Here is a 26958-nt window from a genome sequence, read left to right as displayed (position 1 = left end):
ACAGATCAATCTATATTTTTCTTATCTAACACTGAGCAATTTCCCCTTTCTGCTGTGGAAAAAGACAGAGGGGAAGCTCCCATCTGCTCCCTGCATGAAGCCCTTCAGATAAAGAAGATACTGTGCAGCTCCAACAGCCACAGAACAGCTACACCAAAGTTCTGATGCTTCACCTTAAAAAAAAAACCAAACCTCAAACGAATTGTCAAGAAGCCTCAGCCACCAGTTTTCCAGTGGGTGCCAGCTGCCTGCAGACTTTGAAGAGGCTTGCACACACTTGAAGGATTTATATATGCATGACTCCCTTCAGCAAGAGAAACACTCTGCAGCAGCAACAGCAGAAAAAGAATAGGTCACTGCAAGCTGCAGAGGTTTTGAAATCCACTGATAAAACTACAGCTTTTACAGAATTTAATCCTATCAGGAGCAACATCAACCAGATGCCAGAGAAAACCACATTCGGTGTGAGCAACTTTGGTTTTTGCGAACAAATAAAACTCAGCCTCAGACTTTGTCACCAAACTACTCCCAATTTGCTTCCCCCACTTCTACTTCAGGTATTTTGTTGCTTTCTTGTTGGCACTGGTGGTAAGGAAAGGAGCACAACCTGGAGTTCTGTGCTCCTCAGGGAGGGAAAAGAGGAGAAAAGTCTGCAGCAATTTGCTGGGCAAAGGTTTTTGGGCACATGAAGCACATCCCTGCCTCCAATGGGAAGCACAGAGCCTGGAAGAAGGGAATGCATTTCCACTGAAAATCTTCAGCTCAGTTAGAACTTTTGTATTAAAAAAACCCCAAACTTTCAGCATTTTAAATGTTCTAAAGGTGTTTCACTGCCAGTTTTGAATAGGACTACATTCCAGGCTTGCATGTGGTTTAATACATTTTACACAAAACCGTGTTTACATCTCCTCTATTGAATAATTTATTATTTTTTGCTTCTATTATTGTTTTATGATGGGAATGATAACTACCCTGTCTATCTATTCCTTTTTTACTCTTGCCAAAGAACCCCAAACTTTATTCCTTTAATATGCACCTAACATGAAAGACCAGTACCTCCTTAAAGCTTCACAAATATGCAGGGGCATAAAAAGATGAGAATTACCCTCCCTCAGATGTTGCTGCTTTCATAAAGAGCACTTTAAATATTCTGCCTCTCTGGTGGTGTCAAAAAAACATGTAATCTGCATTTGAAATATGAAGCCTATTTCATAACAGAATTACAAATTCTAAAGTGTCAGGTGCTTTAAATAAAGCCTTTTGTACTAAAATTCTCAAATTTATGTATGCTTTTCAAGCTTTTAAGTGGGGACCTACCTGGTTAGAGCAGATATGTTTTATTGGAAGAAAAATCCCCCAAATACCCCCCAAACTCCTACAAAATAAAAAACTACAAAAGTAACTTGACTATCCAGGCAGAGTAGGGTGCACCCAGGTGCTCAAAGCCCTGCTCTACTGGAATGATGGCAATTAATGGTCTGAATTCAGCTGAAGAATTTCCCTTCATGAAACAAACCCCAGACAGCACCACTGGACAGGGCCAGCCTCTGAACAACTGAATTAATTTCCTCCAGCACTTGGTTTTCTCCTATACACCCTCAATCACAGGGTTTCATATTGAAATAACACCACTGTCACCCTAAAACTCCAATTCTGCAGAAACTCCAACATCTGCCCAACTCTACTGACCTCACACAAAAAAGGACCAGTTTTCTTTCCCTCACACAAAACATTATTCAGTGCTCATCATCAAGCAGAAAAATCTTTTGGTTTTTCTTATATATCTACTCAACATCATTTAAATACCCATTAAATATCACTTGAATGTGGGAGGATTAAAAGGAGGCCTCTAAGAAACACTCTGCAAATCTCAGTCCTACAAGAGAGATTTGCAACTGTGTCAACCATTAAACATGCATTTCTTTAAAATGGTTTAAAAAATAACTAATAACCACTTAAACTGAATCTCATTTTGTTTCAAAACCAGAAAAAAAAAATCACAGCACAAAATTACCCACAGCACTCAGAAAGCAAAATTGTATTTTTACCTTTCAGGTAACAATAAGCCTAACACTTCAATTTTATTATACACAATTAGACTTTTACATTGAGCTTTCCCTTCTTGTTTTTGACTCTTGTTTAAATAGGAAGGTATGGCTCCTCCCTTCCCAATCCAGCTGTGGATTTTATCTCCCTGAAAAGTTCTCTAGAGCAAGCTCAGTCTGGCTACACAAGACATATATGGCATGGAGGTTCCTGTACAAGAAATTATTTTGTACCATCAGGCACAACAAAGACAGAGGAAAAAAAAAATCTTCATTTCAGTCTGAGGCACAGGAATATTTGTTCTAATATTTCCATATAAGGTTTTCTTTAAGTCAATAAAGAGACGCTGCTGCCAAATTCTAACCACAACATGAATTACAAGTTTGCATTTTAAATATTGGCAATGAACAAGTGAAGGATTAAAAAGTGGAGTTGATGCTTCCAGTGAAAAATGCAGTGCAAGCAGCTAGAAGACTGTAAGGGTGGTTAATCTGGTTTGGGAGTAGTAAAATAACAGTATCAATTTTTATAAATTCTCCAATCAATGTATAAAACCAGCAGATGCTTTATCAGTATTAGCTGTACTAACCAGAAATGCTATCAGTGCCCTAAGCCAATTTAGACTCTGTATTTCTGAAGTCTCCTAATTTCAGCCCTACTTAAACAACAGAAAAAATACCAGTACCTTCAGCACATGCTGAACTCTGAAGGGTTACAGAAGCTGCTTCTTGAAGATGACTGACTCACCACCAACAGCTAAATGGTATTTGCTTTCCTGCTCTGAAAACTAACTACCTAAAAACAATTGCTGGGATCAGGAAAACAACATCCTCCAGCAAGAGAGAAGAGCCACCCCTGGTGCCCAAAATCTCCTGGTTTAAGGTACATCTAACCCAGCAGAAAGCTGTGCTGATTCTCCATTCTCCTACACTAACTATGGCATTATTTAAACTGCAAAAACAAACCCCTATTTTCAAAGCAACAAATTTTTGGACCTGTCCAAAACACAGGTCTGTGGTGGAATACTTAAAGCCCTGCAGTCAATGCCTATTCCAGGCCTTGTTGCAGTCAGTGTGATTTTCTCAAAAAAATAAAATTAAATTAAGAAAGCAATCTCTGTTGTTACTCCCCTGAGAGCTAAATTAGGATGAATAATCACAGGAGAGGCAATGAGGACTCCCAGGCAGAGGATGTAAGAGGAGTTCAAGTGTTAAGAGGCTTAACAGCTCCTGCAGCATTCACTGACAGATTCAAGCTGCAAGAGATCCCTTTTGAATTTACTTACCTTAAATGAACTGTGCACTAAAGTTTCATCTAAATCAATGACCACACACTTCTTCCCATAGTCTGATGCTGTCAGTTCTGGCAGGAGGTATTTAGCTGGTGGCTATAAATAAAAAGAAAAGAGGAAGACAACAAAAAGAAAGTAAAACATCTATGGAAGAGGCACCCTTCTGTCAACATTACTATTCTAGTAATTACTGGCAGCTGGAATACATGACTTGAAATCAAATGATTTTCTGGGCTCATCCCAAGTTTATGTATGGATATTAATGGCTCATGCAATTGCAATACCCATACAAACTTTTCTTTTTTAAATTAGAGCCTTGTTTAGCACGACCTCCAAAGCACTGGAAATGAAAATGGTAAAACATCACCACTATCAAAAAAAAAAAATCATAAAACCAGGATATTTGATACAACATCTTTTTCCAGTGGCTCTTTTCCCAATGCCTGGTTTGGTTGCTGTTGTTATCCTATTTCCAGCCAATGTCATTTGCAGCCATATCAGGCTGATGGACATTTACACAAATCATTATTTCTGTTTGCCATGAAAAATGCTGAAACTGAGGAATCCATCCTGATGGAAGACAGCATTACTAATTTTATCTTCCAGGACATGTCTTCACTCTTGTTTTTACCACTTAGGAGTGTGGAGATCAACTTCCATGTGAATTATGCTCCCAGTCAAGGTATTAAACCTGCAGTGAAGAACCTGAACTGGGCTCTTCTACAGCACACTGCCCTTACTAAAAATGGCACCAATCCCATGAATTGATAATTTTTCTGAAAGCAATGCAGAGTCTCATATTCTTTGGATCATTTCCCATTTCAACACCCCAGTTTGCAATAGAAATACGTTGCTTTAGATTTTGGTACTGCATATTTTCTGAAATCACAGAAATGGGAGAGAATGCTTCCATTTGGAGCTGAAACACTGCTGCCACTTGGGGTTTTTTTTGATGAAAGAAAAGGATTAGCTTTAGAGAAAAGCATCAGTAGGGAGAAGCTTAAGACAGAGAGGAAATTAAATTAATTTAGTCTTGGATACACAACTCTAACTCCATTCTTTTCCTATATTTTATCTGTTTACTGTGGCTCTGGTGAGGATTCATCATTTATCATTTATATTTATTTATGGGTTTGCTCTTTGCAGGGGTGCTGGCAGAGATCTGAGGCCACCCCTGTGCAGGCAGGGGTGACACAGGTGAGGCAGGGCCACCCTCCAGCAGCCAGGACAGATCATCAACCACTGGCTGAATTCAAGTGGTTAGATAGATTCAATTCAATCTATCACCTTGATAGATACTGGCCAGTGATGCCTAATAAACTCTTAAATGAAGCACCTAACAAATCAGATTCTGGACTTAATTTAAGTGGTTTTAGCTAAAGCAGGAGTTCTTGGGGGATTTTTAGGAGCATTCACTGCAATTGATTAAGTTCCTTACAATTAACATTGACAACAGTTCCCTCAGCCACCAAACTGGAAGCTGCCCTGCCTAAAACCACTTTTCTCAGTGCATTTCCTCTCAGCACACATCTGACAAGGACCTTCCAATTAAAACAGCTTCTGCCTAATGCCTGCAAAGGCTCCACAGCCACCCAAGCAGGCTGGAATTTATACAACACCCTGGGCTAGGTTATGGACAGCCCCACAGCTGCTTCAGTTCCACCTCTGCTTGTGGGCAGCTAGAACCAGACCTAAAGAATTTTGGTTTTTTCCTTCTATTCAAAGCCTAAAAGGTATTTAGCACCCCACCTCAGTTTTTCATATTAAGAAGGATCCAAACTTGCAACCTAAATAAAGTAAAAGCTTATAGAAAGAAAAATTTGACCCATTTAAAAACAGTAATCTTCAGAACCCATGTTCCAATAGTTCTTGTCTTTGAGGATGGTAAAAAGGTAGGAACGTCCCAGGAAACCTTAAACATACTTCTTAAAAAAATAATAGCTCAGTTTATTGTACTCAAAACTCTTATCTCCTTTGAATTTTTGACTACATTAATTTGCACAGGCAGTTCAAAGCCAGAAATTCCTTCTGCTATGTGAATTCCTTATCCAAGGAATATCTGAAAATATCTGTATCTATGGAAAATAAATGGAACTATACATTTTTCCACATAACAATGCATGTAGGAAAAATATGAGCACTGTCTTACAGATATCTTTATTTTTTTAGCTGCAAACTGTTGCATTTGTCATCAAGAAAAGGATGGACACACACCAAGGTCTACAAAATGCAAGAACTTTCATCTCTGAGAGCCCAAATTCCCTGAATGTACACAGTGAGGTGACCTGCAACTGTTTTTTTCACCCACCTGCACCTCTGCTTTCCCAAAAGCAGTGGCTGGGAGAGGCACAATTCCCCTGTGGTACCCACACAGAGATTCTGGTCACTGCTGGAGCTCCTCTCCCTCTTCAGTACTGCTTTAGGAGATCATGTGCAGTTTCTGACCTAACTTCATCTAACAAGGGCAAAACCAACTCTCCCACAAGCTTTGGCATCTTGAGTTCAACCTGATCTTGTGTCCTTAAGTTCACACTTTTGAAGAATGAATTTTCCATTTGACAAATTGCAATTCTGTTGCCCTCAACTGTGAAAACAATCACCTTTTGATAATAGGGAGAAGGAAATTATTCTGAAGCTGAAGCCACTGCAAGTTGTGAGGCTGCTAAATAGCTGGTGAAGGACTTGGGAGCAAGGGTGGCATTTTTGAGGCTTTTAGGAACTTGAAAGGATTTGTATGCAAAGTATCAGCCCATTTGTTTTGCTGTTCAAGCGTTCTGATCTAAAGCAATTTCCACCTGTCAAGGGCAGCAAAGCTTTTAGTCAGAAACAAGCATTACTCAACACTGTATTTTAATTTTCTCACTAATGGAGACATACCCAAGAAGAGTTCTAAATACCAGATTTCCATCACAGTTAACAGTGAATAGTTATGGAAGTTTGACAATGTCTTTTATTTTTTTACACACATCACTTCAAGACATCTGAGATGATTAAAAATATTTCATTGTGGCTAACAGCAACTCATATTTACTATGCAACACTCCCCCAAAAGGCTGCACAAAGCCCTCCACAGAACTCAGCAGAAAAATGACACGTGCTATCCCACTGGTTTGCTCTTCAATTCCAACAAGACACAAACTGTACACAAATTCAACTAGTCACTGGTTGGGATTTATGCATTCCAGCCAGGTCTCAGGGCTGATCAGCTCAACAGACCTTGTAGTGGAACGACTGCTGCACTGCTTCAGTCCCGTGGAAATAGTAAATTCCCTAAGAAAAAAACAAAAAAAAAGGGGATGGTGGCGGCAAGAGAACAGGACTTTTGGTTGAAGCATCAACAGCTGGTCAACACAAATCTTGCAGAAATTCACTGTACAGAACAACCATCAGCTCTACTCCCTGTAGGCCTGTATTTCCCACAGGTATCAGAATTAATAAGCCTTTTTTTATTCTCTCTGTCCTGGCAGTGCTGTTAAGCTCAAGTGCAGCACATTAATTTACTGTTTGTGTCCTCTGCTCACACTCTGGGCTGCACTTGCAGGGCTAACAGCTTCTCCCAGCAGCTATGTGCAGAAATATTCTTACAGAAGATAAATCATTCCTACTTAAAACACAGCTGCCAGAAGATGCCAGCTCCTCTTGTGGAGCAGGCAGCTCCCAAAATTTCTTCTACAAAAATTTATAATAAGGATTTAGCTAATGTAGGTGAGGACAAGTGGAAAAAAGCCCCAATATCCCTGTGCTAAGATTTAACTCCTGCAGGGATTCTGAGGGATAATTTTGATAGCACTCCTTAGCAGTGGAATTTTAAGCTGAACAAAAGTGGACACTCCAACTCATTTAAGAGTTGAAGTTTGACAATATCTCATTTAATTTGTTGCACAAGCATGGCTTTTTATTTCCATCTACATTCAAAAGAATTCCATCTTCATTCAAAAGAATATACAATAGTGAAGCTGCTATGGGTCTGCTTTGATTTGAGGGTTGGAAGGAGATAATCTTTTAAAGTTCCTTCCAACCCAAACCACTGTATGATTTCTCTACCTTATCCTTTCCATACAAAGCTGAATAAAATCCATGAAAACACAGGCATCCTGAGCTACATTTACATTTGTCATCAGGTCTATCAAAATGTGTCAGCTGGGGATGTTTTGGGCTTGCCTTTTTAAAAATTCTGTGTTTATTTCAGCCCTAAAAATAATTAATTTTGCAGTATAAGGAAATAATCAATTATGCTGCTCTTTAACCTATGCCTTAACTGGAAACAGTTTCAAAATATGAGTTACAAACACAGTAAAGTTCATATTTTAAAAAAACCCTCCAAAGTAATGGTGTTTCTATTTTCTGAAGCAACTAACTTGAAGCTGGAATATTTCTTGTTTAGCAGTCACCTTTATCAATAACCAAGCAAAAATTCACATTAAGTCAAACTTTTCAATCCAGTTCAATTAATACAGGACAAATCTGGTTGAGCAGAAGATCCACTTCACTGAACTGCACACATAAATGCAAATAAAAGCAATGCAAACTGCACATGAAGCAATGGAAGCTTTCAAACAGGTGACCTCAGCACAATGCCAGGTTTAATACACAATAAAAAGCACAAAAAAGCTCCAGAAATCCTCATATTTTGACTGGAGGCTTCAATTTGAAAGTGGGGAGTGGGCAGAGCTCTTTTTAGAGCCACTCAGGAAATCTCTGAACACTTGAACTGATGACATTTGCAACCAGCCCTGTAAAATGTAAATGTCCACTGAATTGTGACCAAGCTCTGGGTCTGTTCAGAAGATTTTTCTCCTGGTTTGTACAAGACACTGCAGCTCACACAGCCCCACTTCTCATCCCTAGGTAGCAGAAAATCAAGAATTTCTGCCTTAATGGGTCTGAAACACAAAATTAGAGCTGTCTTGGACCAACACCCCTCCTAAGACCAGCAGAGCAACACTTCAATTTTAGGTGTTTTTCCTAAGACAAGCCTGCATTTTCCTTCCTAGCACTCCCTGCATGTGCAGCTCCCTTGCAGCTTTATTTAGCTGATGACACAGTGCTGCTGGCTGGCTCCTGAGAGGCAGCAGCTCTTTGATCCTGGGAGTAAATGTCACAGCAGTGCCCAAGGGCCATGGTTGCCTGACAACACTGCCCTGTCCTGCTGCAAGGAGAAGCATCAAATGGCACTGGAGAAGGGGAAGGAGTGTTTAAAGTCACCTGCTTGCTCAGAACTCTACATCATGACTGCAGGGAGAAGTTGATTTTACTGCCTTGTTAGTGCTGGGAATGTGTCTGCAAAATCACAGCTGAGCTTAAAGAAAATAATAAAAAAAAGGAGGAAAAATAAGATGGCCCTTCTTGAATCATTCATTTTCCTACCACTGCCCAAATCTAACAGAGCACTGCTTTAACATTGCAAAGACAGTGTTCTAACAAAGCATCTGATTTAATTTCTGTACCTGTCAGAGCTCTACTCATTTATCCTTCCAAAATTCTGTTCTGTTTGAATTCTTATTCTGTTAGTACCTACAGTCACTCTTGGGAAAGGTTTTATTCCAGGTCAGAGCACAGCCAGAACATGTTTCATGTTCAAATAATTCCTGGTGGAGCAACTGCAGTCACCTAACAGAATTTGGCAGGTATGTAAAAAAGAAAAGTAGTTTGGAAATCAGTATTTTCTGATTTACATTTGAGGTTTTTCTATTCCTAGACTTGCAGAAATACAAATCACATGCATGCCCATGCCTGCCTGCATACACACCATGCATGAGCCACACCAGAAATAACAGGTAAGCAGTAAAGAGGAATTTCCAACAGTTCTCAAACCCAAGAAAAGCTGTTGGAAGAGGGAAGATGTGCCCAGTCCCAGGGATCTCCTGGCACTGGTGCACTGCAGCACAGACAGGGGGATTCTTACAGCAGGATTTGGAATGCTGGGCTACGTGAGAAGGAAGGGAAAGAAGATAAAGAATGGCATCTTGGGGAATATCCAGGTCTTTAAAAGCTACCAAATATCTCAAACAAGAGGGCTGGGTCATTATCTCCACACATCAGCACTGCTGTTTGCTGGGAAACTCTGCAATGATGAAGTCTTGTAAACAGCAAAGGAGCTCAAAAAAAAAAGTATTTTCAGCTTTACAAAGCCTAAGCCTTCATCTTTGTAAAGGAAAGAGCAGCTTTTTGACCAAAAAAGGTTAAAACTAATTAAATTAAAAGCTTCAGTTTGAAGGACTTGGTTTTTTTCTTCCTTTTATTTAGCTTTGAAAAATAATTCAGATGCCAAACAGCATTCCAAGTTTAATCAAGGAAAGATAAACAGAAATACTGAGGCTCATAAAGCAGCAGCTGATACCAAGAGCATCATCTCAAACAAGTGCAGGGATGAGCAACAGTCAGTGTGCTCTGCTTTCTAAATGTGACTTATTTCAAATAAATTATGCAGTTTCCAACTCTTCTTTTCAACTGGTATATAGAGGAAAATGAGAGGAAAAGGTTTTTGTAATTGTGTCTCACATAATGATGATGAATCACCTTTTGCCTCTTGTTATAATTTTCAGACTATGTCATGTGTTTTCAAAAGGCTAAAAATTCAGAAGAAACCCAGATAAAACCCAAACTCTTCTTTCAGTCCCTGTAGAAGACATGCAGTTCAATCCACCTCTGGGGATACAACATTACAGACAGAACATAAAACCCTTTTGTTAACATGCAACACAAAACAGACCTGTTAGACTGCAACATAAAATGAATCAAAGCAAAAGTCATGAAAATTATTAAAAGAAAAAGGGATAAAAATACATACACTTGGTATAGGCATGACCTGCATCTGGTCACCCTGGGGAAAAAGAAAAAAAAAAAATCACTGTAAGGGTAATGGCTTTTAAAGGGTAGAACAAAGGTCTGGAGCAGTAAATGTAGCACTCAAACATCTTAAACCAAAAGTTCCAAGTAGTCAAGAAACTAGGGTAAAAAAAAAAAACCAAAACAAAGAGGATTTTGCATTTTAGTTGCTGAAATGATCTGTTAGTACACTGCCATTTATGATTTTTAAGAGACTGGACTGATAAAACCCATGCTATGATTAATAAGAGATGACAATAAGAAAGTACCTGTATTTACTGGAACTTTTTCAGCTTTCAGATCTACTAATGGGTATATTTGTCAATTTGCACTGCAGCAGCAAGAGGCTGAGCCAGAGCCTGGCAGGACCCCACTCCTTGAGCCCACCTTCATTTGAGACAACTGACTTGAAAAAACAGCATTTTTATTCAGGCAACAGCAGAATGTCTGAGAAGGACATGAGGATGGTCAACAGTGATGTTCAACTAATCCAAGGAATTCCACTTGCTCCATCCAGCATTGCCAGTGCTGCTCCCAATGGTCTCAACTTTTGCACTACCCTTGGGAGAAGGCAGGAAATTCTTGGCCAAGCCTGATCCTTCCTTCTCATCCTTGGACATCCAGAAACAAGGACAGCCCCAAAATGGACAAAGCCCAGCTCAAATGGGCAACTCTCATTCAACTCAAACTCTCACTCAAATATCTAAGAGATTTTTGAAGCTAGAATTCTATTTTCTCAAACTCTCACTCAAATTTGTAAGAGATTTTTGAAGCTAGAATTCTGTTTTCTGATCTAATACTTCAAAAACAACTTTATTTTCTGGTGGGCACAGCACATTAAAAAAAAAAAAAAAGGAAGCTGATCCTTCTAGCATAGATGTTGCTTGGGTAGATGATTTTATTCTTTAATATTTGGGCAACACAGGCTGTGATCTCCAGCAGAGAAATTATTGAAAGGGCTGTTTTCAATTCTAGAACAGCCTCTTCCAGCTGAAGAAGCCTCATGCTTATTTGTTTTCAAGTCTACCAGTGTTGACACATCACTGACAAACAGAAATAATTCTGTATTATTTTTAAAGTGCTCTTTTTTAGTGCTGCTCAGCAGAAATTTTTTTACTGAAGTTTGCCCAAAATCCTGAGAACCTGAAGGAGCAACTACCATGAACTATCAAAAACTTGGCACTAGTAAAAAGTACCTGATTTCTAGAAAAACACACACACGAAGTTGGTAAGAATACAGGTTTTACTCAGGGTAACAGCAATAAGAATACAAAAAAAAATATAATTCAATATATTAATGTCCTGTTAGTGGAACTGACTTTCATGGGAACCCAAAACCAAAGTTGCATTACTGTTTGCTTAATTTCTCTCAAAGAATTTCTTAAATTAAATTTAAAAAAAAAAGGGGAAACAAGCAAATTTCTTAAGAGGAACCCTGGAAATACCTATGCAAAAATCAAAACAGTAGTAAGAGAAATGAGAACAGGAAAAACAAGAAGAAAGAAGTGCAAGAGTCTGCTGGGAAAGCAAAAGTGTTCATGAACAGGCAAATGTTTCTTAAAAACAAGCCTGCTCTGGGAAACTTCTTACAAGGTCCTGCCTCATTTCCTAATGCCTTGGAACAGGAAGGGAAATGGGTCACAGCAGCAGAGGTTGAAAGAGATGACAGATGACTGCATTTGTTGAAGGCTTTCCACGAGCTCCTGATGTTGGTAACAGAACAAAGCTGTTCCTAGAATGCCAAAATTTCCCTATTGTATCCCTAAGACAACCCAGGAACTGATTTGTCCCTAGCCATTGAATACAGGGGTTTTTTTAATGGGTTTTATTTTTTCCATGCTATATACAGATGGAATGATAAATCCTATCTTTTCCTTTAGCTGCATAATTTTTAGTTTGAAACAACAATTTCCAGCACGGTGTTCCTCACTTACACTGCCTCAATGAGCACCAAGTGACAGGCCACAATATTTTGCTTTTTTTCAGAGCAGTCTGTATTGAAAGATAAGGAGCTATTGCACTTTAGAGAAGAAGCTGACCAAAATAACAGATTTATCCTATTAGTTTCCTTAGCACAAGGCTTGCTCTAGACCACGACAGGCTCTTTTAAAACAGCAGTATAGTTATTATTTGACACTTAAATGATCTGACAAACTCTCAAGCTGTCTCTTAATAAAGAAGACTTTTTGGGAAGCCAAGAAGGTCAGAACAAGTGGGCAAAGAGAGGAACCCCATCACTCTCTGCAGCTCCTGAAAGGGGCCTGTGCTCAGCTGGCCCTGGGCTCTTTCTCCAGCAGCACTGACACAACCAGAGCACACAGCCTCAAGCTGCACCAGGGGAAATACAGGCTGGATAGCAGGGAAAAGTTTTTCACAGAAAGAGTGAGAAAGTTCTGGAATGGCTGCCCAGGGAGGTGGTGGAGTCCCCATGCCTGGGTGTGTTTAACAAAGCCTGGATGTGGCACTGGGTGCCAGGGTTCGGTTGAGCTGTTGGGGCTGGGCTGGACTCTGTGACCTTGAAGGTCTCTTCCAACCTGGTCATTCTGGGAATTCTGTGAACAGGTATGGAGAGGAGATCTTGTTTTCTAAACACACCTTCCACACCACATCTCAATGGTGACCAACAGAACCAAACACGTGCAATTTTCCTGCTCTGATCAGCCAAGGTTAAGCAGGAGACAAAGCACAATGATTTACATCAATCTCATCTATCTGCCTCACATGGAGATGGATTCCCACCTCTGCTCAGCAAGCCTGTCATTAATGATGTCCCCATCACAGAGCCCACACTCCTGCTGCTCCTCAAGGTCTCCAGCACGAAGCAGGTGCTACTTTGACCTCAAGAACGTGCTCCCTCCAAGCTGTTTTCTCATTTTGCTGGGCCACATTCATGTGGGACTGAGAGAAGATCCTTTTCCCTGTACTATGTTATAAACAGAGACCCCTGAAGCAGAAGAGAGTGTTGGGGACACAACCACAGAGCATCTACACTGCTTCCCAACACCACCTGGGAGATGATGGCATCATGCAGTGGGGAGGAGGAACCACAGCTTTTGGAGTGAGGTGGAAATTCAGTGACAGGAATTCCTCTGGGAGATGATGGCATCATGCAGTGGGGAGGAGGAACCGCAACTTTTGGAGTGAGGTGGAAATTCAGTGACAGGAAAAGCAGAGGGAGCAGCTGTAGCCCCCAGAAAAATCCTCCTCTGTCTTCTTCCCTGCTGTGTGTGGATCAAGAGCTTCTCCTCTAACCCAGCAACTATAAAAATCCCTTTCCTCATTCATGCTTCACCTCATTAACTGGAGCCATCAGCCTGATCTGGATCTTGCTGTGAAACAAAAGCAAGGATGACTCCAGTGGAAGTGGGTTGGGAGTGAAATGGCAAAGTGCCCACAGACTTGTCAGGGCTCCCTCACCCACCACGACTGAAAGCAAAGGGAAAAAAGAGTTTGTATCTTGCTTTTCTCACCTTTTTCTATCTGGACTCCTCCTTCAAGTCTGAATGAATGAAATCTGTACCTACAAACACCTTAGAAGTCAGGTAACAAACTTACCCAGAAGAAAGAACTTACAAGCAGAAAATACAAAAATTGATTCAAGTTGCTAACTGAAGAATGGAAACTGAAATTTGAATTTATCCCAAAGAAAACAAAACACAATTCTCTTTCCCAACACTCTAAAGAAAAAAAAAAAACAACAAAACAGTGGCTGGAAGGTGTTGGGGAGCTGCCTGCTGCAGAAGAGGCAGGAAAATATTATAAAGGAGTTAATGAGGCTCAGTATTTTGTGCTCCCAAGTGACACATCTGGCTCAGCATCTGAGCTGCAGGCAGGCTGATATACCCACAAATGTTACATCTTACAGTGCATCTTCTGCTCTGCTGAATAGCTGCTGCATTTGAAGGAAAACAAATATGCCACAGTTTCAGTAAATACAAGTTATTATTGAAAAAAATGTTGTATTGAAACTTTAGAGACAGAATGGACCATTCATTACCAGTATTAGAGTCACACTTGGACAAGCAGCTGCTCTGTGAGTAGAAGGTTTAAAAGAGACCTTAATACTTTAAAGAAGTTTTTGGGCTTTTTTTTTCCCCCACTTACAGAACAGAATTCAGCACTGAAAGTAAATCTTAAATCAAAACCATGCTCAATTTGGTGTTTCTTCCAACCCCATGAAAAGTGACAGAACACTCGACATGTCAAGCACCATCAAGTCACCTCATGAAGCACTGATTAATCTGAAGCACTGATTTCATTTTTTCTACTAGAGCCAAATAATAACAACAATAAGAATTGTCTCACACATCCCAATTATTCTGAACAAAATTTCAGTGCTGTGTTTTCAACTACTTCAGAAAATACCCTTCCCCCACTTTCTCTCCTTTTGAACAGGGCAGCATTTACAAAAATCAAGATTCCTAATTAGAAGGAAGTGGGCTTATCACATCAGCTTCAGAATGTGCCAGAAGCAACACAGAACTCGGAATTCCAGTGAAATCAGCAGAAGCTTCCCCCATTCCTTCCCTTCCTCTGAAGTCTTTATCATCAGTTTTCATGTACCAACTCCACTGAACAGCAAAGACATGAGGGAAGTACCTCCAAGCCATTTTATACTCATTTCTGGTGGTAACTGCTTGACATTATTGTGCAATTTTCTTTGTCCATTTTTTAAAGAAAGGGTCACAACATATGAACTGACTGGGCCCAGCCAGAAGTGAACAGTGATGGGATAAATAATTAATAAAACACAGAAGAGAGAGCAGATTTAACCAAGTGACCATCTGAGCAGCAGCTTAACAGAATTTCAACAATTCCTACCTGGCAGTGAAACTAATGCAAAAAAAGAGCTTTAATGAAACAGCAGAGGAATTTAAGCAGTGGGTTGTCAGGTTTCATTTTCTTTCCTGAGAGGCAATTTTGTCATTCCTGGACATTTCATTTCACCAATTTAGAATGCAAGGCACACTGGTGCTTCCCCCACCTTACTTATTTCTGAATCCAGACAAGATGCTCAGTGTAACCCCACCAAATTCAAGCAGCCTGCACAGCTCTGAAACAGCTCTCCTGGTCAAAATCACCAGTCCAACAGTGGAACAATAGTCAAACATATTCAAAAGTCTTCAGTGCTCTTTTGATTTCTTTAGAAGAGTTTCCTACTTACACTGTGTTAGCACTCAAAATAAAAACAGCATAAACACATATAGAGTTTATTAATCTTTAAGACAGCATTTAAAATAGCAATGTCACAGACTTATTTTACCTCAAGAACCACCTGAAAGTTCAGCTATATTGATTTCTTCTAATAAGATTAATAATCTGAGTGCCTTTCATTCAGTTGAAGAAAACACTCTTTAATTAAATTCTCTTCAACATATTCTTTGAATTTTTTTTAATCTTGTACATTTTGATCTGGTCATTTTAGGAATGCTGTGATTTGTGCCCTGGTCTTGTGTACAAGTACTGTAAAACTCCAGAACTGCTCAGTGAGGCAGCACAGAGTGAGGATGAAAACTTGTGTGGACACCCATGCAACCTCTCAAGGCACAAGATACATTTTGAAAAGAATTGTTTTGCAAAATGCAATCTGGACACTACTGACTCCAGACCGTTTTCACTCACGTTTTTCTACAGAGAAAACAAACTTGGTTTTATGTTTTTGTTTCTACTGAAGTCCCATTTTCTCTCAGCTGTAGTTTTGCCAGTAGCCTCACTTCTTTTTGCTTTCCATTCCCCAGCATAGTGGAAAAGAAAATTAAAGTAGCTTCCCATCCCTTTTTTTTCCTCAGATGAATGTGTGCATCCATGTTACACACTCCTCAGTTTCCCTTCAGCACATCCAGGCTAGATTTCCCTCCTTTCACTCAAAATGTACCTTGGCTAGCAGAAGAGGTCTAAAAATACATGGACAATCCCTCCTCTTGGCAGGATTTTCAGGGCATTTTACCTCTGTGAGAGCAGTTTCAGCAGGAACTGTTACAGTTCAGACTTTACCTCCACACCAAAATCTCCATCACTTTCATCTGCTCTCCTTCCCTCTCTCCCACCAAACACTTCCTTGCTCTTTCTCCTGAGCTTTTCAGAATTCAAAGCACAACCAGCAGAAATCAAACCAGAATAAAATGGACCTGACAAGGGAAGGAAGGAATCAGCTGCATCAGACATGAAAAATTGTGTGAAAAGCAGAAGGGTAAAAAACTCAGAGACATCTCCATTTCTGCCATTATTCTCCACCATGGATTCACAACCTCAGAGTCCTGGAACTGCATGGAAAACTTTGGCATTATTTGCCATATTGATCTGAAATTCTTCAGTCCATAACGCAAATGCTCTCAGTGTTACCAGATTTATAAAGAAGAAATTTGTGCTGCACTGTTTGTATTCTATCTGTATTTGCATCTAAAATCTCCATCCATTCATTTAACTCATTAAACAAAACTCAGTAACTTGGAAAAATAATGGCCAAAAGCTGCTATCCCTGGACTCAGTATGTCTTGAATATAAGTGGACTGCTTAGAAAAAAAAAGTCTAAATAATAATGGTTCTTTTGATTTGTTTTTATGTCACTGAGAACCCTTTAAAATGATGTTCAGAAGGTTCCACTATGCTCCAGTGGGGCACAATTTAACTTTCCTGTAACCAGGAAAGGGAACCAAAGCTGGGGACAACTCAGCAGCTGAAATTTTACAAGGAGTCTACATTTTTTTAGTGTCTTAGTCAGTTTTTAAATGCTGGTTTACAGAATGTAAAGTGCCAACACCCACAAGAGAAAAATCAGTTTTATATTCCAGATAAATAGTCAGTATTAGCAATCCACCATCAAGCCAGCATTTTTTTTTCCTGTACCTCACAGCTGTTCCCCACGAGGGAAATCTGTCAGGACAAACCTTTGGAAGCAGAATTAATCCTTGCTTACAAAACACCCACATGACAGCAAAATAAGGCAAAATCCTGACCTTCTGAAGTCCTCCATTCTCCTCCACCAAAGGAGGCAGAGCACTGGTGCTGTTGGTGGATGGTGGCTCGACATTGTAGTCACGAAAGCAGCAGAATAAGGTGCTAAAGATACTTCGACTCCTCTGCTTCTTCAAGCTGATATTACATTGGGACACTGGGGAAAAAACACACAGCAGAATAATAAATTCATGTGGTACAGATCTGTTTTTCTGGATTACAACAACTGAATTGAAGATGTAGGGTTTCTGTACACAGAAATCTTTATCATCAAGTCTTAAGATTACTGAGATTTTCCAGGTATTACATTGGGACACTGGGGGGAAAAAAGCACACAGCAGAATAATAAATTCACGTGGTACAGATCTGTTTTTCTAGATTACAACAACTGAATTGAAGATGTAGGGTTTCTGTACACAGAAATCTTTATCATCAAGTCTTAAGATTACTGAGATTTTCCAGGTATTACATTGGGACACTGGGGGAAAAAAACACACAGCAGAAAAATAAATTCATGTGGTACAGATCTGTTTTTCTAGATTACAACAACTGAATTGAAGATGTAGGGTTGCTATACCCAGAAATTTTTATCAAGTCTTAAGATTACAGAGATTTTCCAGCAGATTGAGACTGCTCTTCTTCTTTTTTAACACATTTTTTCCCTTGCCAGACTCGTACAGTGACATCCTGGAACTCTGCATAATCACACTGAGACAACACAGAGAGTTTTCCCAGTAACATCCAAGGTGGATACTGTAATTACACAAAATAACTCAGTGCTAAAATTCATCTCTGGACAGAGGAAGCAAAGAGATCTAAAACCAGAGATGCACTAAATGCTTCCTGTAGTGTTTCTACACAACTACACAATCGTGTGTGGAACATTTACAAGTCCTGCAAGGGTCAGGAAAATCTCTGAGAGGTTGCTGAGTTTCCTCTGTTTGACAGCATTGCTGGAGGACAGAAGACACAACACAGAGGCTGCAACAAGGGTGGTTCTCAAGAAACAGGAGCCCTGGCCTTGACTTTCAACTTGCTCACTGGTCTACCAGGATAAAAATAACCCTAAAGTGGTAAAAAATTACTTACAGCTGAATGAAAGCAAGGGTAGCATTTTTAAGGAATGAAAACAAAATTGAAAGCAATAGTTTAGAGAAAAGAAATGCACCTAAGACATCTAGGGATTCCCCTAAGAAAAAAACACTCCTGAATACACATTAAAGTAAAAAATAATAAAATAAAGAGTTGGAGAAGAGTTTTAGAATGTTTTAAGTAATACTTGATTTATTCACCAAATATTTTAATGATCTATTATCAGGCTTGTAGATAATGCTTATTTAGAAGTATTTCTTTCCTGCTTTGGGTAGGAAATCACCCCCCCCAATCCCAAAATTAGAGGGTACATGAAATTCTTAGTAAGTCCCAACATTTCCATATCTGCCAAAATACTTTTCCACTTTAAGGCAGTGAGCACTGCTCAGGTTCAGTTATTAATTGCTATTAAGAGCAAAGTACCAGTATCAAAAACTAAATGGGTTTTATAGACTTTCACTATTTTAAAAAGTGCTCAGATAACAGGATGAAGTCAGAACTGTGCAGAGATTTGTGTTCTCAAGGAAGTGTTTCATTACTTTAAAAAACACCTGTAAACTGAAACCAACCCAGCATCACTTATCAATATTCCAGTTAAACAGAAAACACAGGAAGAACTCTGGCCACCAGTGCTACAAGTTACAGTCAAAGGCTAATTCTCAAAATGTCATATTCTGTTTGCAACAACACAGTTTTAGAAATCCCCAAAGGATACCTGGGCAGTTGGGAAGGACATTTTCAAAGCACTCAGAGAAAATGGTATTGCAGCACAAGCAAGGTTGGTGCAATATAATCCTGGCAAGGAGAACTCCTTTCCGACATTAAAAATTGAAATATGCTGAAATTAGAACAGGAGGAACAATGCTCTGTGTCCTGCTGCCTACAGCTACTGCCACAGAAACCTTGCTAATAATTTCTGGTTTATTTTCTGCCCCTGCTTAAAAATATGAGGGCAAATTATCTCATTTAAATGCAGGTATCAATTACAGCAGGGTGCTTAAATTCCTAACTCACAGCATCAGCTGCACAACAGATCAATGGGAACACAAAAACCACTCCACAACTGATAGTTGTATCATCTCTACTGACCATAGAAAAAGACAATAAATTGTCTAAATAATCATTCAAAAATCTCTAGACAAAAAAATGCTGATTGATTCAAACCTTCTAAGAATACTTGGACTGAATCATACATTTGAAATCTGGCCACTCCCTTCACTTAGTGAAACATTTTACTAGGAAAAAAATCCTTCATGTTGGTTTTTAGTCTTGACAATTCTGCCATTCATACACAGTGCTGTTTCAAACAGGTCTTTGCACTAATTTAAATGTTATTTTAACAGGATTTTCTTTAATAAGCTATTATAGAGGCTTCACAGTGACTTAAATGATAATTTTGGATGCAGCAAGGAACAGAAGTTTTCAGGTTTTATGTGCTGTGTTACATTAAAATACAAGTACTGCACACACAGAAGATGTTTGCACCCATATCTCATTTTTAGTAACTCTGACAGTGTTGTGCATCATGGAAAATAGTTCCTCCCTCCTCAGTTACCCTGGGCCACCTGCAATCTGTGTGCTGTTTACTGGATTTCTTCTCCTTGAAGCAGTGACAGCACAAATATAACAACTAGAAAAGTGCAAAGAAGCACTGATGTTGAATTACCATCATTAATTTAGGCATTCTGGATGGCAGCAAATTTTAAGGAGAAAGAAATGCTGAGGACAAAACCTTAAAAAGGTTTGGCATTCCTTAAAAAGTTCATAGGTGAGAGCAGGTACTAACAATAGAAGGGTAAACCGAGTTATCCAGACTGCAGGTCTGAGCAGCATCCAGCATATGGAATTTAAAAAAAAATAAAGAAGATTTTCTTTTCTCCCCCCTCCATCTGCTAGAAGTTACAAGCTCAGTTTCTGGAGCTGATTTCCTCCCCAGACACTGTGAAGCATCATTACCCCAGCACTCTGAGCACCGAGGACACCTCAGCGACGTTTCCCATCTCAAACCCTGCACACGGAACACGTCAACACCAGGGCCCAAAAAAACCCAGGCAGAGCAACCCCACAACATGAAAATATGTTATCTGTGAAAGCAGAGAAGGCTGAGAGCAGCAGGTGCCTGCAGGAGGGCTGAGGAAGGCTCAGGATGAGCTGGAGCTGCTCTCCCCTCCCACCAGCCCAGGTTCACTCCAAGTGCAGCTTAAGGATCTGAACACACCAAATGTGTGTGTGCAAAAATCCTCAACAAATTCCCCTTTCACAGCCTTGCCCCATCACTTTTTGCACCTACACCAACTTTTAGAGCCCAAAGTATCACATGGCAGGAAAGTCCACAGCTCAGCCAAGAGTTCAGCTGCTTCAGAACTCTGAGCATCCTTGTTTCTTACCTTTCTGCAGGCCCTAATTGGTATTTTTGAAGCAGGAAGAGAGGACTGGAAGCACACACAATATCCAGGATGAAAGGAAGGAATTCCACCTTGAATTTATACACCCACACAATGCTTTGTTCTCTTGCTTTTCTAATAATTCTTAATATCTTACTTGAGGGTTACAACAAGTGAGCATTGGGCTAATGTGATTTTTCAGATCTGATTATAACACCAAGATCTCTTCATTAGAAGGGATTTCAGGCATCACTGCAAATAAAAATCAGGAATTCTCATATCTTTCCATGCAGAAGATGTCACATGTATCTACACTGAATTCCATCTGCTATTTTAAAGGCCAGTCATTCAAAGTCATGCTGCCTTCCTACAACTTTTCACAGTTAAATTTTAAATCTATATACAGATGCCCATATAAACACACACATCTATTTACATACACCAACCAATACATAGCCTTCTCCCTCACTAATTTTGAGCACTTTCTTTCCTTTTCCATGTGGTTTAAGGCCACCCTGCAGAGCAGAGTGCACAGATCCAGAACTGCTTCACTCCTGGGGGTCTGCAAGAGCCTTTAGTGAAACACTTGGCCAAATTACCTGAATTTGTAAAATATTATTTGCAGCCAGGGTCACAAACAGCACAGTCTTAGAAGGGAAGTAACTCTGGTGCAGACTGGCCCCAATTTAGGGTCTCATTTCTAGGGACAAGGCTCACTGCCCAGGACCCCTGTGCCACCCAGGGGCTGAGGGCATGTTAATCCCTGAATTGTCTGGAATTCAGAGACAGTCCCAGAACTGTGCTTATGGAAGTCTTCTGGCAAGTCTTAACAAACCCATAGCACTGCTAAGGCTGGGGAGGAGCCCAAGGAAAGATAAAAGCAATTTTTAAAATAAATTACTGCAAGCACATAAGCTTAAATGGGAGGTATGGAGCCATACTGGGTGGTTTCCAAGAGAACAGGGAGAAAAAGGCCATAACAAACCCCAGGTATTAATACACACAGTATACTAACTCAAATGTTAAACCAGAAATTAATACAAGAGGTGCTAATAGAAGCAATTTACAGCACATTCTCCAAGCTCCTTTCACACACAGGAAAGAGGAGGCAGAAGGGCTGTGGTGCTCTCCCACCAGGACACCTCCAGCAGCAGCACAACTTACACAGCCAAGGAAAAGATTTTCCTCTCATGCACTGTACTCTAAAAAAGTTTAGTTGAGGGCTTCCCCCATCAGATTTTGCTGTGGTGGTGTGAAATGACAAAAGCAGATTCTTGTGCAGCCACAGCACCAAAAGAAGCCACCTCAGGGTGACTGGAAGGCTCTGAGGCCACCCCTCTGCAGCCAGGAGTCAGCTAATTACTGCTGGATTTGTCCTGATTAAATGAATGCAATATCCAGTTCTTCAAATAATATCAACTGGGTAATGAGGAGACTTCTCTGCTTACAGATGAACTCAATAAATGCAATGAAATGAACATCTGGGTGTGGTGAGCTCTCACCATCAGTTTGTTTATAACACAGGATGGAAAGAGGAGAGTCAGAATTAAGTGATATTAAACAAAGCCTTTCTTCAAAGGAAGCAGTTTTAAAATCTATACATGATTAGAAATGCCCAATTTCTCCAACTTCTTAAGAGGCTGTATCTGATCTTCTCAGAAGTAAGAAATTTTATATCCTGCATGCCTCAGAAACAGTTAAATAGAAAATCATCAACTTGCTGACACAGCTCCTCTTTCTGTGATGTGACCAGGACAGGAATTGTTTTACAACACCTGGTGCCAAATCTGCATGTGATGCTCTCATAACTTTGGTTTCAAAATGCCATTTACAGTTTATCATTGAAAGGTTTCATCTCCTTTTATTGCAGCAAAAACAGCAATAAAAGCACTGTCACATACCTGAAACAACCACCCACAACTGGTTTAACCTTCAAGCATGTAAAGCCCAAGCAAATTGCTCTGCTTAAATTCAGCATGTGATACCCCAGAATTACATTCATTTCAACTGAAACTGGCAATCTTTTCCCCCCAGCAGGACAATTAATTAAAAATAAGGTTTTGGGTTTTCCACTGAAATTATTACTTTGAAGGGAGAGATCCCAGACTAGTTTAGTGAAACAAAAAATCTTTCCAAAACATTTGACTCTCCCTCTCCACCAACCTGTTTCCCAGGCATTCCATGAGTAGTTTGCTCTGGATGGAGTTGATGGGCAAGGAAAAAAACTTGAATACATAAGGTAGGTGGGGACAGGAGGGAAAAATAACCAAGTCACTTATTTTTATTTTTGAGAGAATTTCTTTAGGTCAGTGCCCTTGGATCTGAAAAAAAAAAAGTCAACATGATTTAGGAGCTTTTAGGGAATTTTAGGAAAAAACTGAACATGACTCTTAGTAAATGATTCCATGATGCTTTGGAAAACAAGCTGATGAGCTGCACCTGCATGCTAGGATGAAATAGCTACACAAGAACTGCTTTTCCTCCAACTTATCCTTCTATTACTTACTCTAACAGAAGCTATCCAGTGGATATCAGAAAACTACAGTTTCACTTCCACACCTCCCAAAGTCCTCTAAAATACAATTTCACATAATACCTAGGACAAAAATCATCAGGATGGATGTTAATTCATCCATCAAATCAGCTAAAGCTATATGAAGAAAAAAGAACTCTACCTAACCAAACAAAGCTTTGGAAAGGTTTCTGTTGCAGCAGCTTAAAGCTAAAAAAACTCCCTTATTTTGCCCTACATAAATTATTTATTACAGCCCTCAAATCTGGCTAGATTAAATATCTGCTATTGGTTATTGGATGCTCATATTTTAAGGATCAAAGGTAGTGAAATTCTGAAGTCACTTTTAAAAGACACGACTGAGAACTCAGCGCTGCTGTCTCTGTAAGGGCTGTGATGCTTCATGAAATGTAGCCAGTAAATGTTCAGAACACCAACTGCACACAGAAGCCTCTTAAATGACAAGAAGGGATAAAAAAACCATGAAAAGGCTCAAAACAGCACAAGAACCTGATGGATCTCAAGGCAAATTCCAAAACCTTTTAAAGCTGTTGCTGCACTTCAGCCTTCACACTGTGGTTTGGCTGGACATGTATATGATGGTATAACCTCCATGTATGTGTCAGCTTCTCATATAAGCCATGATTTAAACATCTTTTGCAGTATTCCACAAGTGAGGAGATCTGCTACTAGGCAAGATCATGTAAAAATAAATTCATCTGTCACAGCCCAACTCTGGCATTTATTCAGCCCTAAGACTGAAGGCAGATCCACAGCTTCAGGGGTATCCACATTTCAGAGAGAAGCTCAAAAGTTAAATACTGCTTTAAGAAACCAATTAACCTGCTGAACCATGTTCTGAGCAAAATACCTTCAAACTCAAATTAAACAGGGCAGATTTTGGCTGCCTCCTCCCCTGCTCCAGTGCCTGACAAGCTGACAGGGCTACACTGAGACCACTTCCAATTCTGAGAAGTAGCACATGTAGATCTGTATCTCCAAAGGACTGAAAAGTAGGGCTCCTGTAATCCAGGAAGGAACTAATTAACAAGCAGCACTTTCATTCTTGTGCCTGTATTGCTTGCCACTGAAACAGCCACTGGGATCAGAAGATGGATGAGAATACAAAGGAGAAGTCAGGAGATGCTCAGCTCCAGTAACTCCCCCAGCAAGAAGAACCAAGGAGGTGCTTGTACCTTTGCCTTTGACATAAATACCTGGACAGTTTTTAAAGAGGAGCTGAATGCGCCCCTCCAGCCTTGCCTGTGCTCTCCTTGGAGCAGCCAGGAGGGACGTGCCCCATCCTTCAAGGATTACCTGTGCACACTTCCTTTTTACACAGGGCTGAAAAACTACTGAACACACTAAGGAAGGTGCTACAAGGATATACAACAATTTTTAACGCACACACACACAGTTCACAGTAAAATCTTTTTCCTAGTATTTGCTTCTTTTAGAGAAGAGTGATAGCACTTCATAGCTTCCAGAGCAGCCTGTGAACACACATGCTCAAAACACACATGTGCTTAAAGAGGTAAATGATTAAGTAAGTAAATAAGTAAGTAGCCACACCCCACAATCACCCTTCTATCAGCTGATAGTCTGAAACACAAAGGACCAGAACTACTTAAGGAAAAGAAAAAGATGAAAAATTTAAAGAAATAATGCACTCATCTGACACTACACTACACTCATTTCACACTACACTCAAGGCCAGGTTTGCAGCACTGGAGTTCAGTACTAGCTGGCAAAAGTGATTTGACTCCAAGCTTTTTGCCTTGAAATCTTTCACTCCTGGAACAAAACTCATGTACTGTAAAAGTGATGCCTTAAACCAGTTTAAGGGCCAAGTAAAACACAGCAAATAATGAGAAAGTAGCTGCAGTGCCACGAGATTGCCATGGTTTGTAACTGGGTGGTAAACCAAGCTAACTGAAGCATGCAAGCAATGTTAGGGAGATGTATTATGATACAAAATAAACAGAACTTTCTGCAGTGCCATTATGGAGCCATTTCCCTGTCCCTGTAGCACTTCAAGTGTTTTGTCTCAGCCCAATAATTTATAAACATTACAGAGCAACAGCCACACACTGATCCATTTACAGCACCGGCACACCATGACTGTTCCCTTTAAAAATGGTAGTTTTTCTGAAAAACAAAGCATTTGGGCCTCTGTGGTGTTTCTCTGCAGTTGGAGCAAGGTTGGAGCTGCTGGATCTGGATGTTTTCCCAGTGCTGGGGTTTGGAGCGGCAGTTGAACAGGAAATACTGCGCAGTCTGTGCATGCATTACATTCCTGTCCCGCCCCGAGCAGCCGCCAACAAACAAACCTTTCTTCTAGTAAAAGAGAGAGAGAGGGAAAAAATACACTGCACAAAGTTCACCAGCAGATGTGGCCTGTGAATCCAACCCAGCCTTTTCTGCTGATAAAAAGAATTCGATGTATTTGCAATGTTGGTGTCACGTCACGGTTTGGTGGAGCTGGATCAGCAAAGACCTGGCAGCTTAAAGCTGCAAAATCTGCACTGCTGAGGTTCCCTGAGCTGCTGCACCCACAGCAGAGGCTTTCTCTTGAGGAGGGTTTGCCAAATATTAGTAGAAGCTTACAATAAAAAGGATTGTTTTATTTCCATTTTATTCAGCATTTAAAGTTTGTTTTCCACCATCAACCACACAAAGCAACCAGATCAGATGTTTGCATATCTCAACTCCAATCACTCCTAGGTTGGCCTGATTGAAAAAAATATTCTGGAAAATATTTAATAATGATTTGTTAAATACTTGGGAAGGAAGACAAAGGAGAAACAAACAAATGGGAACAGGAGCAGCACACGGGGTCAAAATGGCCAGATCTCAGCGTTTGTCAGGCAGGGCTGAGCCCCTCTGGCATGGGGAGAGGATCCGAGTGGGAATGCAGGGAAGTGAATGTAAACAAGCACGTGTTTATAGAGCAGAAATATGTCCAGCATCCGCTCTGCTCCAGCCTCTGCTGACGTGGGACACGCTGGGAAAGGCAGGGAAGAACAATTTGCTCCATCCCCAGCAGCTCAAACCCAGGGGAAAAGCAGGAACAGGCGAGAAACAGGCGGCACCTGGAGCCGTCACACAGCCCAGGCAGTCACTGCTACCCCACACATTGATGTAACTCACAGCTGGCATCATCATCATCATCATCATCATCATCATCATCATCATATTTAAAAAAGTCTTGGAACCAATGCTGATAGAAGAAAGAGGGATAAACAAATTTTTCTTTAGCTTGTTTGGAAGAGTATTTTCTTATTGCACCGGGTACGAACAGACAGAAGGACGGACACACACACAGCCTCTGCAGCCCCAGGCCACATTTTCCTGAAGAATTTATGCCATGAAATCAGTGAGAAGTTACTGAAGAGCTGCAAAAACCTCTTTTTTTCTGTGCTCCCCACCTAGCCACACAGCTTTTACCCAAGCATTGACTTTGCAAGACAAAGAGAGATCCAAACCTGAAGAATATTGCTGGACATGGGACCTATAATCAGCTCGTTTCCTGATCAGATCAGTTCAGTTTCATAAATTGGTCTTTATAAAGGTTTTAATGGGGTTTTCTTTCCTCCCAGTGACCAAATTCAGAGCCTGGGATTGTGAAATTAAGCAGAGCTTCCTCCTGCCTCCTGCCACACGCAGGTTGACTCAAATTGAAGTGACAGCTTTAGTTCTTTTATTTGACTTGAAAAGTGTAAGACAAGTGGTTCACTAAACACAAAGGTCAAAGAAATTCCTCTACCCTCTCCCCCCAAAAAATACCATTACACCTCCAACCAAAGCCTTATCAAAACCTTGCTCATCTGAGGAGAATAAGCTTAATTTAA

General features: G+C 40.2%; 1 protein-coding gene across 3 annotated transcripts in view; it reads right to left on the bottom strand.

Moving 5' to 3' along the window:
* The window catches only part of CTDSPL (CTD small phosphatase like), an 86670-nt gene that overhangs the window by 20413 nt on the left and 39299 nt on the right, over positions 1–26958 (bottom strand). The window contains exons 2-5 of one of the 3 annotated variants that reach the window (XM_036378970.2): positions 17122–17276; positions 10128–10160; positions 6554–6607; positions 3332–3433 (exon numbers count right to left, since the gene is read on the bottom strand). In XM_036378970.2, coding sequence (XP_036234863.1) covers positions 3332–3433; positions 6554–6607; positions 10128–10160; positions 17122–17276 — 344 coding nt within the window. The remainder of the gene's footprint in view (positions 1–3331; positions 3434–6553; positions 6608–10127; positions 10161–17121; positions 17277–26958) is intronic. The other 2 variants (XM_036378971.2, XM_036378972.2) reach the window with 2 other exon arrangements.

The sequence above is a fragment of the Molothrus ater genome, chromosome 1 (assembly GCF_012460135.2).
Source record: "Molothrus ater isolate BHLD 08-10-18 breed brown headed cowbird chromosome 1, BPBGC_Mater_1.1, whole genome shotgun sequence".
Taxonomy (NCBI): Eukaryota; Metazoa; Chordata; class Aves; order Passeriformes; family Icteridae; genus Molothrus; species Molothrus ater.
This window is presented reverse-complemented; position numbering and strand designations above follow the sequence as displayed.